Source organism: Leptidea sinapis, chromosome 47 (genome assembly GCF_905404315.1).
Source record: "Leptidea sinapis chromosome 47, ilLepSina1.1, whole genome shotgun sequence".
Taxonomy (NCBI): Eukaryota; Metazoa; Arthropoda; class Insecta; order Lepidoptera; family Pieridae; genus Leptidea; species Leptidea sinapis.
The window spans coordinates 3,351,913-3,369,365 of NC_066311.1; the positions used below are offsets into that span (position 1 = coordinate 3,351,913).

General features: G+C 32.5%; 1 protein-coding gene across 3 annotated transcripts; it reads left to right on the forward strand.

Annotated features, from left to right (window-relative positions):
• Positions 1–410: 410 nt before the first annotated feature.
• LOC126978181 (nuclear transcription factor Y subunit alpha) lies at positions 411–14,050 on the forward strand. 3 transcript variants are annotated; one of them, XM_050826950.1, is made up of 11 exons: positions 411–570; positions 994–1,155; positions 3,333–3,353; positions 3,825–3,888; positions 4,031–4,153; positions 5,656–5,738; positions 8,141–8,320; positions 9,796–9,878; positions 10,874–10,970; positions 12,391–12,480; positions 12,864–14,050. In XM_050826950.1, exons 2-10 carry the CDS (start codon positions 1,003–1,005, stop codon positions 12,463–12,465), a joined length of 879 nt encoding a protein of 292 aa, XP_050682907.1. In that variant the 5' UTR covers positions 411–570; positions 994–1,002; the 3' UTR covers positions 12,466–12,480; positions 12,864–14,050. The 3 variants fall into 3 exon arrangements, with proteins under 3 accessions (XP_050682907.1, XP_050682909.1, XP_050682908.1); XM_050826951.1 differs by lacking the exon at positions 411–570 and adding an exon at positions 583–713; XM_050826952.1 differs by lacking the exon at positions 3,333–3,353.
• Positions 14,051–17,453: the final 3,403 nt, after the last annotated feature.

Below are 17,453 nucleotides of genomic sequence, written 5' to 3' on the forward strand. Positions count from 1 at the left end.
TTCGAATCTTGATGGCTTCAGAGTCACAGAATATTTTTAATTTTTTACTGTTCAGAGTTCAGACAAAGAGTAAAAACTAAAAATACTAAGTTACTCAGCAAGAGATTTCGTTCCAAACCAAAGAGTATATTATTTACGGAACGAACCGTTCCAACATATAGCATAGCCATAGATCATGTAGATGGTGTAAAAAATAGAATGAAACAAAAGTACCTGAGAATGTAAATAATTGTGTATGTGCAATTTTATGACTTGCTCAGATTTTTTTTATGCAAAATTATGAATTCATATTTTTATTCAAATAATAAATACCTGATTTTCAAGATAAATGTGAAATTTTTGGCTTTTACATGCCATTTCATTTTAATTAGTCACGCCCCCTTATCGAACCATAGACGATTGTATAATTACAAGAATCAGCATTGGATAGCGGGGTGTAGAGAATAGCCGCGCTTCCCTGGGAGTGGTAATGTGTCGAACCAATCTACTGCGTTCTTGTGATCATTGACTTCGGCCATTGGTCTAACTTTTGTCAACCAATCATTGAAAAACCAGTGAGGAATACCCAATGTAAGTTTACAATATTTTATTGAAATGCAGTATTCACTTTCTGCCTCTGGTTATAATATTTGAAATTAAATTTCTATAAAATATTAAACGTAATTTATAAATGGAGAATTACATCAAAAGCAGCCATTTTGACTACGTTGCGTGTAAGAATTTTTGATGTATGAATTATGACGAAGTGGAATAGTTTTTATAATTAAAAAACTTTCTTAGTTGGAAATATCCATGAATAGTTTCAATTAAATATGAATGTTATTTCAAATCATTTTCATTACACCGTATTTCCAATGATTTGGTTTTACTATTATTATCAACTCTGCTAATTATACTCATACTACTGAACTGCTGTGATGATAGTACTAAATGTCTTATATTTGATGAGATTATATGGAGTTAATTTAATATACAAAATAAATTTGCTTACAGTGAGTAATTATGGAGCACACACAGCTTCAAACAGATGGTTCCCAGATGGTTACTTTGAATGGGCAACAACTACAAGTGGTACAACTTAATAACGGCCCTCATATGGCCCATGGTCAGCAAATTGTTTTACACAATGTACCCTCTACAGCTCCTACTATACAGGTATATAACTTTAATAACTAAACATGTCATATTTTTTCATAAAGTATTCATCCCCTTACTTGCTTCATGATTTATTATAGTGTTTTTCAAAAATTATTCTGCCGTGGCACAATAATTTTTATACTGCCCCTTTGTGACCCACTTAATACTTTTAAGTCCGAGCTGGTTCCATTAGGTAAAATAATACAGATTTATTAATAGTAAAAAGGTTTTATTAGTACTACATACTTTGGTATGGTACCTATTTAGTCACAAAATCTTATGGAGCTACTGATTATGTTATAAATAAGGAATCCAAGTTCGCGGAAATAACAAAAGTTTTATCCTTTGGTCTTATTTTTAAAATTAGGATTTATTGTGATGGCCCATTACCTGTTTCTACATATCGAAACCACAGTTCCAAAGAGTAACACTTCAGAAAAGGGTTCTCAAACAAAATTTAAAAACAACTGGAGTTATTACTAAACCATTCTAGACTTATGGAAGAAATATTGGAAGTAACAACGAAACTGCATTCACTTATCCACTTATTTCTCTTTGTTTATAGTGGGTTTTTGCTTATAGAACAATTACTTAATTTCAGACTTGTTAGAAGTTGGAACTATAGTATTGGTATTATAGTATAGATTGCTATACTTGCTTGGTATAGTGATTTTGAATTAAATTCAGAATATCTATCTGTAAATTTAGGATTCTGTAGTCTACAGTCCACACATATTGAATGCTGGATCCTAAGGAATAAAAAAAAGACAATTTGCAATAAAATAAACATAAATAGAATTAAAAAGAGGTTACAAAAAAATGTACCAAACTACTCTTTAGTGTAGAAAATTACTTTTTTATATGTAAAACATAACACACCACTCAAATCTTTGTAATTACTTCAAACACTTAGCATACTGGGTTGAGTTGGCTACAGTTGGTCACAACTCATGCTACAAGCAATAAAAGTTAGACGATGTCGTGTGTATGACATATTACGTCAATGTGGGTAACACATTTTTCATATTATAATTCAAATCCTACTAATATTATAAATGTGAAAGTTTGTATGTCTAGATGTATGTTTGAACTTCTTTAACGCAAAATCTACTGAATAGATTTTGATGAAACTTTACAATAATATAGCTTACACACCAGAATAATAAATAGGCTATAATTTATAAAACTATAGTGTGAATTATACAAAATATAAAAGAAGTGTGATTGATACTAATGAATACAACTAGCGCCATCTCTTATCAACTAGCAAGCACAAGATCAATACAATTTATGTGGAAAATCAATGTTTGCCGGGTCAGCTAGTATTTTTTATAAGAATTGAAAAAGAAATAAGATATAAAATCACTTATTGAAGGTCAAAATTTACTACCCATTCCAAAAGGTATACCTAAGATTTGAGAAGAATCAGAGCAACAATCTCAGTGGGCTTTTTTTTTATAAAAATAAAATCAATGTAAAATTGTACATGTATTGTTTATTAGCCTGTAGGCAGTCACTCTATTCCCAATCTGTGGTATCATTAAGAAAGTGTTCTATGTTATAGGAACCTTTACTATACAAACTTTTTTTAACACTTCTTTTCAATTTCGTAATACATTTGTTTTAAACATCTTCTGGGATCTTGTTATAAAACCATATACAATGCCCCACAAGACTTACTAATTTGGTAATAGTAGACATTATAAGTTTATGTTCGTTCCTGGTATTTGACATTATAAGTTCACAATATATGATTGCTTTTTGCTAAAACGCTTCAAACATATATGTTGGCTAGGAACTAGATCGGCTTCTAGCCAGTACCGACTTACATAGTACAGTAGTAGCTACGGACCCTCCATTAACATTATGGTTATGACAATTTCTAACAAATTCACTTCTGTGTCTATGTCTTTATGTATGTACATAACATTATCAAAAAAATAGTGACAGGCAACGGTCAAGATGTTTATTTCTTTAAATTTTGCTGTCAATGATTCTTTAATAATAATAATAATAATAATAACACAAGCTGCTTCTTAAAGCTATATCAGATATTAATTAAATTGTTAATGATCGTTTTGATAAAAAAAACTGTTCTATTGATGAAATACATGTGATTATAATCATTCATATTATATTTAGTAAAAATTAAGTTGTATTTTAATTTAAATTTTTCCATTTATGCATACACTCAGATTGGAAATCAACAAATCCAGGTATTTGTATAAGTTTCATAATTTATGTTTTATTAGGCTGGGTTACTTCATATTAGCCGTCATTGTAAAGGTTTAAGTCAAGTTTAATGTTAACAGTTCCACTTACTGTGTTGCATCATCATATATGTACTATTATTATTAAAAGTTAAAGTTAAAAAGTGAAATATCAAGTCAATATCGAATATTTATTTGTAAAATTTGCCAGGACAGGTTTGGATGGTTATGGTTAACAGTAAGTTATGATGTTATCTAAAAATTGTCAAGTGGTGCAACACATTTTTTGCTTAACTGGTACTTTAACATGTACAGTATATGCCAACAAAAGTCCTGTAAACATTGATCAAATTGTTTTAAACATTAGTTGGCGAAGAAGACAGCCTAAAACTAACTTTTGCTATGATGTTAAAGTACCATTTTAACATATTTTAATTATAATATTAAGTATGCTAATACTATATTTACAACTTGCAGGTGGCAGCTCCAAACAATCAACAGATACAAGGGTTACAAGTCTTGCCTCTTTCCAGCATTCAAGGTTAATTGATTTTTCATGTATTACGCTTTTAACAAATCAATCTTAACCTACATTTAAAATAACAAGTGGGAGACGCTCTTCAAATTTAGTTTATATAATTGCATTATAGCGCATTGATCATTATCATAATATTATATTTCAGGTGGAAATCTAAATCTGCAAACAATGCAGTTAGTTCAAACTGCCGATGGCCAGACGTTCCTGTACCAGCCAAACAACAATGCACAAACACACCTAGAACAACAAGTCATACATCAACCAACTGGTAAGTACCAGTAAGGTATTATTTAACCATTGTTAATATTTAAATAAAAACAAGTAACCTGTGCCAGTTACTAATATTCACAGAGAGAGTGAAGTTAAATTAAAACTGGATTATCAGTTACCATGACTGAACATACTTATGATAAAAAAACAATGTCATCAATATTCCATGGAAATACCATAGTATCTTTACACTTCTTATGTTTATTTAAAAACATCTGTTAATTCAAATTTAACCATACTGCCTTATCTTTTTCAATTAACAAAGCTATAAAAAATCAATAAAATTTTATGACCAAAGTGCCCATTCTGAATATATGAGGGGCGGTCAATATATAGTGAGAATGAGGTGGAAACTTTTTGTAACAAAAAAAAAGGAAATATTGGTCGCTCAATAATGGAGAGTCCAAACAAATGGTCAAAAATAAAAGCCAAACAAACAAAGATTTCTGGTGGTTGTACCATTTTACATGACGCTTGGGGTGACGAAGATATTACACATTGGGTGCATAAGATTATTTACCGATGCATAACTTGATGAAACTGAACATTTCTTGAGCTTCTTTAGAACGGTAACAACAAGATTCTGAACATTTCTTCGCTCAATTAAACATAGAAATGTCTTCTAGTACTTTATGATCCTGAAAATTACAGTCAATAACCTGGAAAAGCCTCCAAACCCTGACATGTGTAAAAAATTCATTCGGCTGGAAAGATCAATGGCTCTCTTGGCTTCGAAATACTTGAGCATCCTCCATAATCAACCAAGCCCCCAGGGATTTCTTTATTTCCAAGTGTGAAATATTTATTTGGTATCGGTATTTGAAAGGACAGAAATTCGAAGATGATGAAGTGGTAGTCTTGCTACAGTATATCAATTTTTAGGGAACAGGAGGAACAGTTTTATAAGAAAATATTTTAATGTTTAGAAAAAAGATATTCTAACGGCCATTATCCATATTTAGTCTAACTCCGGTTGTGGCCTACTTGAGATAAAAAATCGACTTTTCTGTCCCAATAAAACTATCGACGGTAAACAATCTTATCCGATACACGCTCTCTGTCAATGGGACGACGTATAGCTTACAAACAAGCAATTTCCATTCAAACTTCTCTCGCTGATAGAAGTTTGTATGGAAATTGCAACAGTGAACTGACGATAAAAATGACTTATCGGGTATATTGGGACAGCTTCAGATTATTGAGAGCTAATTACTGACAGTAGAAGGTAGTAATTTATCTCTATCTGTAGATAGTATATTGGGAACGGCCGTAAGGGGTTCGGATCGTACTCTGATCGGACGTGTGTGCTAAAATACAATTATATCTAATACAATAAACTTAAATAAAATTTACTGGCAACGAGAAAGCGTAATTCTCTCTCACTTTTTATTGCATGCCCAATGACACAAAAAGCACAACATTACAATATAGTATATTTTTTCATCATAAATTTTATCATGAAGTTTGTTGAAAACTAAGCAAATGTTATTTTATTTTCAGTTATAAATCTAAACGGAAACCTGGTCCAAGTAGCTAACGCAGTTACCCCACAGCAGATTGTCAACCAACCCAACATCGTTATGGTATGTATACAGCACACATGATTGTATTTTTTATTTTTGAAACAGAAGGACAAACATGCTTACAGGTTATGTAACCTTCGTATATATAAAATTCTCGTGTCACAATGTTCGTTCCCGTACTCCTCCGAAACGGCTTGACCGATTCTCATGAAATTTTGTGAGCATATTGGGTAGGTCTGAGAATCGGCCAACATCTATTTTTCATCCCCTAAATGTTAAGGGTGGTCCACACGATTTTTTTTTTAATTTTTTTGACATTTTTTTTACTTTGTTTGATTATGAGTCAGCATTGCATTGTAATGGGCAAGGCGTATCGATTACCATCAGCTGAACGTCCAGCTCAGCTCGTCAGGTACTGTCATAAATATAAAGTCTTCGAACAAACGGACCACGAAGTGATCCTAAAATCATTTCATATATTGGACTAGCCGTTTCCGCCCGTTTCACTGAGCGAATTTTAAAAGGAAATAAATTAATGAAGGAACGTTGGAAATCGAAAAATAAGCCAGCCATAAATCATCGAGGATAAATTTCGCATCGAAAGGTGGTAGTTTCATGTCGATACTATCAGTGGTTTAGATTTGAAAGAGCCTTAAACAAATACCATTTTCATTATAATATATATATATATATATATATATATACTAGCTGACCCGACAGACGTTGTTCTGTAGATAGTAAAAAAATTCTGTTTTATAGGAATATGCCAATAATATTTCAAATCATCAAGAATTATTTCGTAAAAAATGCTCCCTTGTATTATAATGAAATTGTTTCACTGCAGAACTGTCAAACTGTGCGTCAATAAATCTCTCACAGAAAAATGTCTATACAAAACAAATATTGGAAATAAAAATAATTATGGGTCCCAAATCAAAATAAAAACTCTAAACTGCACTCCATGAAGACGTAATACCCATTTAAATCCGTACATTAGTTTAGGAGTCCATCGCGGACAAACAACGCGTCACGTAATTTATATATATTATAAGATATATAGAAAAACGAAACCATAAAATAATATAAGATGCTGTAATATTTATAAAATAAAATAAAAATAAAAAGCCTTTTTATTTGCTGCTATGAACTAAGTAACATTTTGTTTATTAGATTAGTAATTATAATGAAATAAAGTAATTTTTGTTAGTATTTATTAGTTTAGGGAATATTTATTTGATTTCTTTCATAGTAACCCTCGTGCGGGTGAAGGCGTCTTCCAGGTTGTGCCATTTATCCCTATCTTGTGCCAATCCGAGTCACTATTTGCCTGCGGTCTCGCGTATGTCATCTGACCAGCGTTTGAGCGGACGACCTAGTTTGCGCTTTCCACTCTGTGACCACTTTTGTCCAACGCCCATCCTCAAGTCTCGCTACATGACCGGCCCATTTCCATTTTAGTCTTCTGATATGTTGTATAGCATCCCTAACTTTGGGATGTTTCCGAATTTCTTCATTTCTGATCCTGTCTTTAAGTTTTATCCCTAGGAGACTTCTCTCCATCGCTCTGTGGCATACTGACAGTCTATTTGCGTTAGCTTCTGTTAAAGACCAGGTCTGGCTACCATAGGTTAGTGTTGGTAGAATGATAGAGTCCATGAGTCTGTGAACAATAGGTAGCTTAGATTTAAGAAGATTTTTCAGGGACCAGTATCGTTTCCATGCCAGTGCCATTCGTGTATCTATTTCCTCCGAGTCAATCACTCTGAAGGAAACCAGTTTGCCTAAATATATGTACTCTTCAACATACTCTATTACTTCGCCTTTGATGCTGATAGTAGGTTTAGTATGGTTTGTAATGATTTTTGTCTTGTCAAAATTTATTTCGATACCGACCTTCTCGCTGTGCTGATGTAGTGCTGTCAGCATGTCTTGTAGGTCTCTAGCGGTATTACTTAGAAGAACCAGGTCGTCTGCGAATCTTAAATGGGTTAGCCTTTTATTTCCGATATTGATGCCTTCCCTTTTCCAGTTTATATCGTGTATTATCAGCTTAAGTACCGCAATGAATATTTTTGGCGAAAGTGGGTCTCCTTGTCCGGTTCCTCTTTGAATTGCGAACAGTGGGCCTTTTCTGTGTAACCTTATTTTACTTCTGCACTTACTATAAATATTCATTATTATATTGATGTATGTGTCGTCGATTTCATGATACTTAAGTGCCTTAACTATAGCGCTGTGGGAGATAGATTCGAAAGCTTTTTTATAATCAATGAAGGCTAGGTATAGAGGCATATTGAATTCTTTGTATTTCTCTACTGCCAGGCATAGCACATGGATGTGATGGAGAATGTTGGTCTGAAGCCAGAATAGAATTTATATATATTATAAGTAATATAGAAAAACGACACCCTTAAATAATATCAGATAGTGTAACATTTAATAAGACGAATTGATTGTAATAGATGGTGAACGGCAACAACAGTAACAGCAGCGAGGGGGCGTGTCCCGCGGGGGCGGCGGGGGCGGGGGCCGACGAGGAGCCGCTGCTGTACGTGAACGCGCGCCAGTACAAGCGGATACTGAAGAGGAGAGCGGCGCGGGCCAAGCTGCACGAGCAGGGCCGGATACCCAAGGAGCGACCCGTACGACACCTTCAATAATCTACAATTTATTTATTTACTATCATTTTAAGGCATTCCACTTTTAAGTTCTCAAAACCTGTCTTCCCTAGACATGTCGTTCTCGGCCTGAGGAAGAATATTTAAAATTAACATGTTACTTTCACATTTCGCTGTTAATAGTGATTTTCATTATTACAACATTAGAAATAAGGGATTGCTTGTAACTAATTCTAGTAGGCTTCATAAGATACATAATAGCTTTAAGGGTAAACTTCTATAATAAAGTCCCAGCCACTGTTCAGGCATTATCTATAAATAAATTTAAATGTTTTATAAAAAAAATGGCTCTGTCTTAAATCCTATTACTCCACTGCTGAATATCTAAATGATCGGACAGCCTGGGACTAGATTATGATTTCTTTATAGCGATAGAAATGACTGTACAATATTGTATATTTTTATTGAAAAGAGCACAAAGAAAAGGATGCTGGAAGAGTTTCTTGCGCCGCTTCTATTCTCTCAGAGCGCCATTTGTTTCCGAAGCGGTAGTAGTATATAGTAGTTGTTAGAAATGACATCAAAAAAAATTCTAAAGGAATCAATTTTGAGAAAATATATGCCTTTTATGCCATTTAAAAAGCATTTATGCATTTACCCATGCTTAAAAATCTCTATTTAAAGATTCTAAAACAGTTAGCTTATTGCCAACATTAAAACACCCAATGTCCTAATAACCATTACATCATCCATACGAGTGTTGTAATGAAATTCAGTACAACATTACATCACCCGTTTTATTACAACACTCCTTTGGATGATATTATGGATACTAGAACTGGCTTTATTAATGTTAGCAATAAGTTAACTGTTTCAGAATCTTTTATACAGGATTCAAATTATGGGTGTAGTTTTATTCAACTGTTGATAATTAGGTATGAAAACACTCATTTACCAGTGGGAGGCTCCTTTGCACAGGAAGCCGGCTAGATTATGGGTACCACAACGGCGCCTATTTCTGCCGTAAAGCAGTAATGTGTAAGCATTACTGTATTTCGGTCTGAAGGGCGCCGAAGCTAGTTAAATTACTGGGCTAATGAGGCTTAACATCTTATGTCTCAAGGTGACAAGCGCAATTGTAGTGCCGCTCAGAATTTTTGGGTTTTTTGAGAATCCTGAGCGGCACTGTATTGTAATGGGCATGGCGTATCAATTATCATCAGCTAAACGTCCTGCTCGTCTCGTCCCTTATTATCATAAAAAAAAACAACTCATGTGATACTATTATCACATTCGTGATTTAATACCCCTAATTACACAACAGCTGCATAAATAACTTTTATAGATTATATAAAGTGTATGAATGGGTTGCTTCACAATTAAATAAAAATATCTTATAATTCACCAAATTTACATTTGAAAGGTTTTTACTTGGTAGATCAAATATAGACTACATTAGGACTACATAGGAAAATAATATTGATAAATTTTCTTTACAGAAATACCTCCACGAATCAAGACACAGACATGCTATGAACAGGATACGAGGCGAGGGCGGTAGATTTAATCCCGGTAGTAAAAAGTAAGTGCGACCAATGTTAATATGATTATAATTTGGAAATGATGTTTGAAAACAGAAAAAATCAATAACAGGTGATCTGTATGGAAAAGCAATAACTCAAGACGAAGTCAGATCTTGGCCATGAGGTGCCTGAGGTGGACAGGCAAGCCCTACTGCCAAATGGATCACCAATTATTCTTTAATATAATAGTAAATGATCAAGTACCTATTTACCAGTGTTCCAGGCCTATGTACCGGGGAAAAACGACACAGAAAGTTTCTTATTGTTACGATTTCGATTCTACTTGAACATCATTTATCCAGTTTAAGTTTTTATACACTTTATTAGTTTCCAGTCTTTTAGGCACCAAGGAAACGGAATCTTTGACTGTGGTTATCACCCATTTCAATACATGGAGCGATTTTAGTTATCCATCTAATATTACTCTCACCGGAATGACAAAAATCAAACGGTTTACCTTTCAACAGTTATTGCTTGATGCCAATTGTTGAATCTTTTTTGGGTTTTATAAGATATTGATTTTAGATGATATTGTTTGTGTCAACAAAACAATATAATGGATGTCATGTAGTATTTGATTTTATCTGATTATCATTAGCCTCAAAAGAATATAACGTACTCCCAATCTAAGTCGCTTTAAAATCCTGTACAAACCCCTAAATATAATTATTACTTATTTAGAAATTTTTCTTTTTATATTACTAATTATCTTATTTCTAACATAAATATTTCAATTTCCGCCTTGATAGCTACCAATGTTGATACGATATTATTTGAACTGTCTGAACATGTTCATTTAAATTCTGAAAACGTTTTTTTTTAAATTTTTTTATTTCTATGATCGGTGTTCAAGAACCCCTTAGGTATCACAGAAACTGCTTTAATGAAACTTCGATCCTATTTCTCAAAGTTAACCACTAAGCACACAATTTTTGATTGATACAACATCTATATTTATGACTGTCTTAAAACTATTAGCACTCCTGTGTTACAGGAATATGGAGACACAGTCCGAACACCTTATCAGTTTAGAAGAAAAAGCAGTGTACGAAGATGTGAAGCCAGATACTGTCTCTATCACTATCATACAGGTAAACAGTTGTATAATAAATAATCCATTATTATAAATAATAGTTAAAAAAAACTAAAAAGCACGCTTTATATAAAATTCAACTAAAAATAGAGAATAAATTTAAATTGAAAATAGTGTAAAAAAATATATTTTATTGTAAAAAAAAAGCGTGGGGTGTAGAAGAATTATCATTTTAATAATATCTTAAAAAGCACCCCACGCTTTTTTTACAATAAAATATATTTTTTTACACTATTTTCAATTTAAATTTATTTTCTATTTTTTAGTTGAATTTTATAGAAAGCGTGCTTTTTAGTTTTTTTTAACTATTATTTATTTTTCATTTTTTAGTAAAATTTGTGTAATGTCATCGGTCCTCGATAAATCTACAATGTTTGAACGAAATCTAGCCGTTTAAAGTGGGTCAAAATCGCGCCCAAAGAAGTCGGTTACAAACATACAGGTGAAGCTAATATAAAGCGTATAAAAAAGATTGTGAACTATTTTAAAAATAAAAAACAAAGTTAGTTTGAAATTTGTCAATTTTTTAAATGATTGTGTCTTGAGTTGCCTTATTCATATAATATGTACCTCTTTTGTGATAGAGTTCAATCCAGTTGAGTAGGTACACAAAATATGGTACGGATTAATCTTTTATACTCATTTTCATTGCACTCTTTACATCATTATAATACTATAAAATGTATATTTCAGCTGTTCCAATTGAGAATATCAGTCCTGTCGAACAGCTCCATATTTCGCTTATCTTATTGACGTCACAAGCCACACTCAGATTTTCCGTTTTTATAACTATTTGGATGATGGAAAAGCCACATAATCTATTTTAGAGATAAAACATCAAATTATAGTATTAATCATCGTACCACACGCCACAAGATATAACCACCTGGACAATGGTGTAACGTGCCCTGGCAGGGCCTCTTGTAAAAATTTGATTGGGGGCCCTTATGAAGGGTAAAGATTTCTCACAAAATAAAAAAAAATAAGTTGCATGAAATTAAAAGAAATATTTATTCATCCTAATTATCTATGTTCTGTCACTTTTTCAATTTTTTTTACAAGCAATACAAATGAAATATGAACTCTCCTTGCCTTTTCTTCGGCAAACTGATTTATTAAATTATTTATAGCTGATGATAGTATTTCTAAAGTTTCTGCCACTATGGACAACAGTGAATGGTTTGACATGTCCCATCGATGTTCTTAGGATTTTTTTTTAGTTTTAATTTTGAAAAGAATTGCTTTTTTTGACTATTGTAATTTCTAAAATAATAAAAAATTGGTAAATTTTTATTAATTTCTGCTTACGACGTACTTTCTTCTACTTACGATTATACGGGGCTCCCGTGCCTGGGGGCCAATAAATACCTGGACTGAAATACATATTACATATAACGAATATTTTTTTCAACTTTCAGAATGAAGATGTCCAAGATGGTTCGGGTGGAAACCAGTGGAGACGGTTAGCTCCCCAGCCCGTACATTCTACGTAGCGGCCAACAAACTAGGTGAGGCATTTACAAATTATCATCATCAGCCGGAAGACGACCAACAATATGACATGCTTATGCAAATAAAAACTTTGAGTTTGACTGCTGGACAAAGGCCTGCCCCAAAGATCTACACGATGATCAGTCCTGTGCTGCCCTCATCCAACGTATTCCGGAGATCTTGCCAAGATCGTCGGTCCATCTTGTTGGGGACGTACGGAATCCACGTACCGGAAGACACCAACACTGTGTCTTCCGGTACGTGGTCACCATTCGAGGACTTAAATGCCCCAACGGCCATCTGTCCGAAAGGAATAAAAATCATTTTTAAATAAATAACTTTACAGCTCTTTTGTGATTATTAGTTTATTTAAAGATGTTTTATTTATTTATCATTACAGCTATCTTCACAGCTGTAACATGCAGTACAATCAGTAAGCAGTGCCCGTGTCTCCCGGTCCTTGTGTGAATATTGTGGAGGAACTCTGTGTAAATGTCCATAATTTTAATATCATGATATGGATGTGTAGGGTTCGTTTTCATACACAAACAAACAATAAACCAATGAACTTATTTTAGTCAGGTAACCCGTCACTGTTCCATTTTTACATTTATGATATTTGAGCATTTTCTCAGAACTATATACTTATATATAAAGTAAAAAGCATATATACCCATGGTTTTACCATTTTCCCATGAAATCGATGAAGAATATCATGAAATTTCACCTGAACTTAATTATGTATAGCTTGCAGAATATTTAGTTGTTTAGCTAGGCGGTGGAGAGTGGGGTCATTGACCATTGTTACTTCTCTAAACTACACTCATTGAGAGTGCTACTCGCTTGGTTTTATTGAAACAAAACAAAATTAAAAGAAACTTGTGTATTTCTATAGTATACACATAAGTTTCAGGTGATTTGACCAAAGAAATCTAAATAAGAAGGTGCACAGAGATAAGTGTGGAGTGACAAAGCCTAACCATAACAATAAAAACATTACTTTGGTAAGGCCTCTTCAACTAAACTGCTGTTTTTTGCTGCACAAGACGCTCAATATCCGGAGCGTTGCAAAGATACGTATTGTATGTACCTATAGGCCGCAGTATCTCCATGTGGGATTAACACTTTTATTATCTTCTTATTTACTTATATATGGGTTTAAAAAAAAGTGTGTGTGTGTACTTATGTATGCACGGTTATAAGTTATAGTTCTTTGGCCTAACAAAGCAAAAATCCTTAAAATTATTAATTCCTAGTGCTAATCTACGTTTGTGTTCGTACGCAACGATGCCTTTGTCAATTAATTATTAAATAACGAATACGGCTGTACGTGCTTGAACCCTTTGTCTCTCCTAATAATGGACGAGGAAACTAAAAATAAAAATAACGAATGTCGCAAACGTCAGAAAACTTTAGGAACCAACTTCACCCTGTTACTTTTGTGTTACAGTGATGCGCACGCATCTAAAATTTCACTCTCATCATTTTTTCATAACGCGCCTAAAGAAGTATAACTTCTAAAATTATTTTTAAATGAGTGATGTGTGCAGTCCCCCGTTGAATATAAAGTACAAATGGCTTATAATTACTTTTACTATGTGAGGCATCCTGTATTATTAAATAACTAAGTATTTGAATTTCGATAAAACAATTTTTTCAAAAAAGAACGGACACATAGTTATATAACCAGTTCAACTGGCATCTTTAGATTATTTCATAATTCTAAGAAGCTATTGCATTATCATCTCTCAAATGATTAAAACCTCTTTTGGTGTTGTATTTTCTTAAGGGACGGAAACTTTAAACCGCCCGTTTTTATACGCTTTATATTAGCTTCACCTGTATGTTTGTATGTTTGTAACCGACTTCTTTGGGCGCGATTTTGACCCACTCTAAACGGCTAGATTTCGTTCAAACTTTGTAGATTTATCGAGGACCGATGACATTACACTAATTTGACTAAAAAATGAAAAATAAATAATAAGTAAAAAAAAACTAAAAAGCACGTTTTATATAAAATTCAACTAAAAAATAGAAAATAAATTTAAATTGAAAATAGTGTAAAAAAAAATATATTTTATTGTAAAAAAAAGCGTGGGGTGCTTTTTAAGATATTATTATTTATTTTTAATTATTTTACTATTTTATATTTTCAATTTAAATTTATTTTCTATTTTTTAGTTGAATTTTATATAAAGCGTGCTTTTTAGTTTTTTTTAACTATTTTGCAAATGAGTTTATATAATGATGTTTATACTACTCAACTATGATAACAAAATAAATTGGGTATAAATAGTGAGAGAACATTTTTGTGAAAATGCCAATGAAATTTAATACAACTTGTCAATACAATGAAGATATTATAGTCTGTATTTGTTTTACTACAATTATGATTTGATTGTTTTTAATATAAAGTAAGTAGATATTGTTGTAATTTTTCATTATCTTTAAGTTGTTATTTTTCAAATTTCGAAGTGTTGTATCTATTATTCAGATCATGTTTTATAAACATTTTGTAAAATATTTAATTGTGATACAAGGCTTGGGAATCTGAAAAAAGTTCTGACCGGTTAGACTTTAAGTACTTTTTATTCGGTTTCGTTTGCCTTTCACAAAAAAAATTGTTTATAGTTATTTAATTTCACTGTAAAAGTTTTATTGAAAAAATCGGTCTAGAGTGTTTTTGTTTTCGTTGCCGAATCATTTATTAGAGTTGCCGAATCTTTACTTTTTCTCAAAATTAGTTATTTGATTTTTACAAGGTTTATAAATGAAACAAATAAGTATTTTAACTCGCTGTGGAGTGTGGAACTGTTACTGAAGCAATAATTATTCATTAGCGTTGAAGCGATGAAATTTAGTGTAATTTAATAATACTATTAAATTATCTGGTAGCTGGTTCAATATTAAAGACGTTATAAAGGTAGAATTGTTCAATCGGTTTAAAATTTTTAATTAACACAATTGCATATATTTTTAATAGTTATAACGGGCAGGAGTCAGCAACGATTATTACAAAATATCACAAAATTTGTTATTTTTTAAGCAATATTATTAAGAACGTGTTTTAATATTCATTAATTTATTTTATATTTTGGTTTTCATATCGGTAATCAATGGCTATAATCGAGATAACTCACGAAGTAAAACAAGTTCTTGTTAGTTATTTATTTATATTAGATTTAAATCGTTAGTAAAAATAAACTTACCGTCAGACTTTAAGTCAATATCAACTGTTAAAATGTTAATTAAACAAAGCCACATAAATTATGATGCTACTACTTACACAGTGTGAACGTTTCAGTTCTTCCAATTATTAAATAAATAAGTATTACTTGTTTAAAGTGATGCTAAGTTGGTTTTCAATGTTGGGTGTAATTAAGTTTAACTTTGCTGTGAAATTCTTAGCACATAATTAAATGTTAACATAGTTGTAAATGTATATGTTTGTATTAAAAATATTGTATTTGTAAATATATTTAAGTGACTTTTATATCAGGAACGGTACAAAGTATTAAAGACTTTATATTACTGTGAGTTTTATTTATTGACTTATTTAAATAGCCAGTCTGAATTTATCAACATTTATTTTTATCTTATAAAATGGCCAGGAACAGTCTCGGAAAACGCGGTAGAATATTTTCTTATAATAAAGTTTCATGTAATTTTTCGAAAGTATAAACTGTTGAATAGTTGAGTCTTGAAGGGTAAAATACCAGTCAATCATCTATTTAATTGTATGACGAGCAGCAGACGCATGGATTGTCCTGACCACGAAGTAAAAGGACATTTCTTAACAATCTGTTCAGCTATGAAAAATGAGTTTTACTTCAACCTGGTTAGCGATCCTACCTACTAAGCTAGAGGTCCCGGGTTCGAATCCCGGTTCATTTATATGATGAATATGGATGTTTGTTTCCGAGTCATGGATGTTTAAATGTATTTATGTATGTTTATATGAATTTATGTATGTTTAAGTAAGTATATTGTATTAAATATATCGTTGTCTTGTAACCCATAACACAGGCTATATATGCTTAATTTGGGGCAAGATAATTTGTGTAAAAAGTATGTAAATTTTATATTATAACTATAAAATATTAACAGGTCAAGATAACCAGGAACCTTGTATTGAAGTGGTGCTGTTTGCAGAAGCTGGAAAAGTATTACGTGGGTAATACTGAAAATGTTTAGAACTGACCAGTTAGAAACATTGCTAATGAAAACTCTTTTTGAATTTAAATTTTAGAACTCTTTGGTAACCTAATGTAGTATGTTGCATTCATTTGTTTTTGTGAATTGGCGGCAAATACAAAACTCTTGTTAAACGTGAAAATGAACCTAACGCGAGAAAATTTTCGGTCAATGATTTATTATAACTATCGTTGTGGACTTACTCAACAACAAAGCTATAGGCTGCGATTAGCATTTCCTAATGAAGCCCCATATCGTGCCACTATTTACAATTGATTTAACGAGTTTAAGCGTGGACGTAGCAATCTCAATGATGGTTCGCGTGAGGGACGTCCTTTAACAGCGACTACTGAAGATAACATCAGTGCTATGCGACGCATGATAGAGGAAGATAAGAGAGTGACCTATCAGCAGATACGGGCAAGCCTAGGCATTGGTATGAGTCATTTTCAAAAAATATTATACGAACATATAGGCGTCAGGGAGCTTTGTACCAGATGGATTCCCCATACTTTAACCGACGCGGACGACCAGAAACACCTTCGCATGGACTGGTGTCGCCAATTGTTAGATGAATTCAACGATGGTGATTCAAATGCTGTATTTGACATCGTCAAAGGTGATGAAAGCTCGATATATTGCTACGAACCCAAAACCAAAAGACAATTTCCTTTCGAGGATCGGCCAACTAAGGTAAAGAAAGAAAGTCGAGGAAAATAGATGATTGCCTCATTCTTTGGTCGGAAAGGTCATTTCGCGACAGTTGTGCTGGAAGAAGGAAGTTACTGCAGACTAG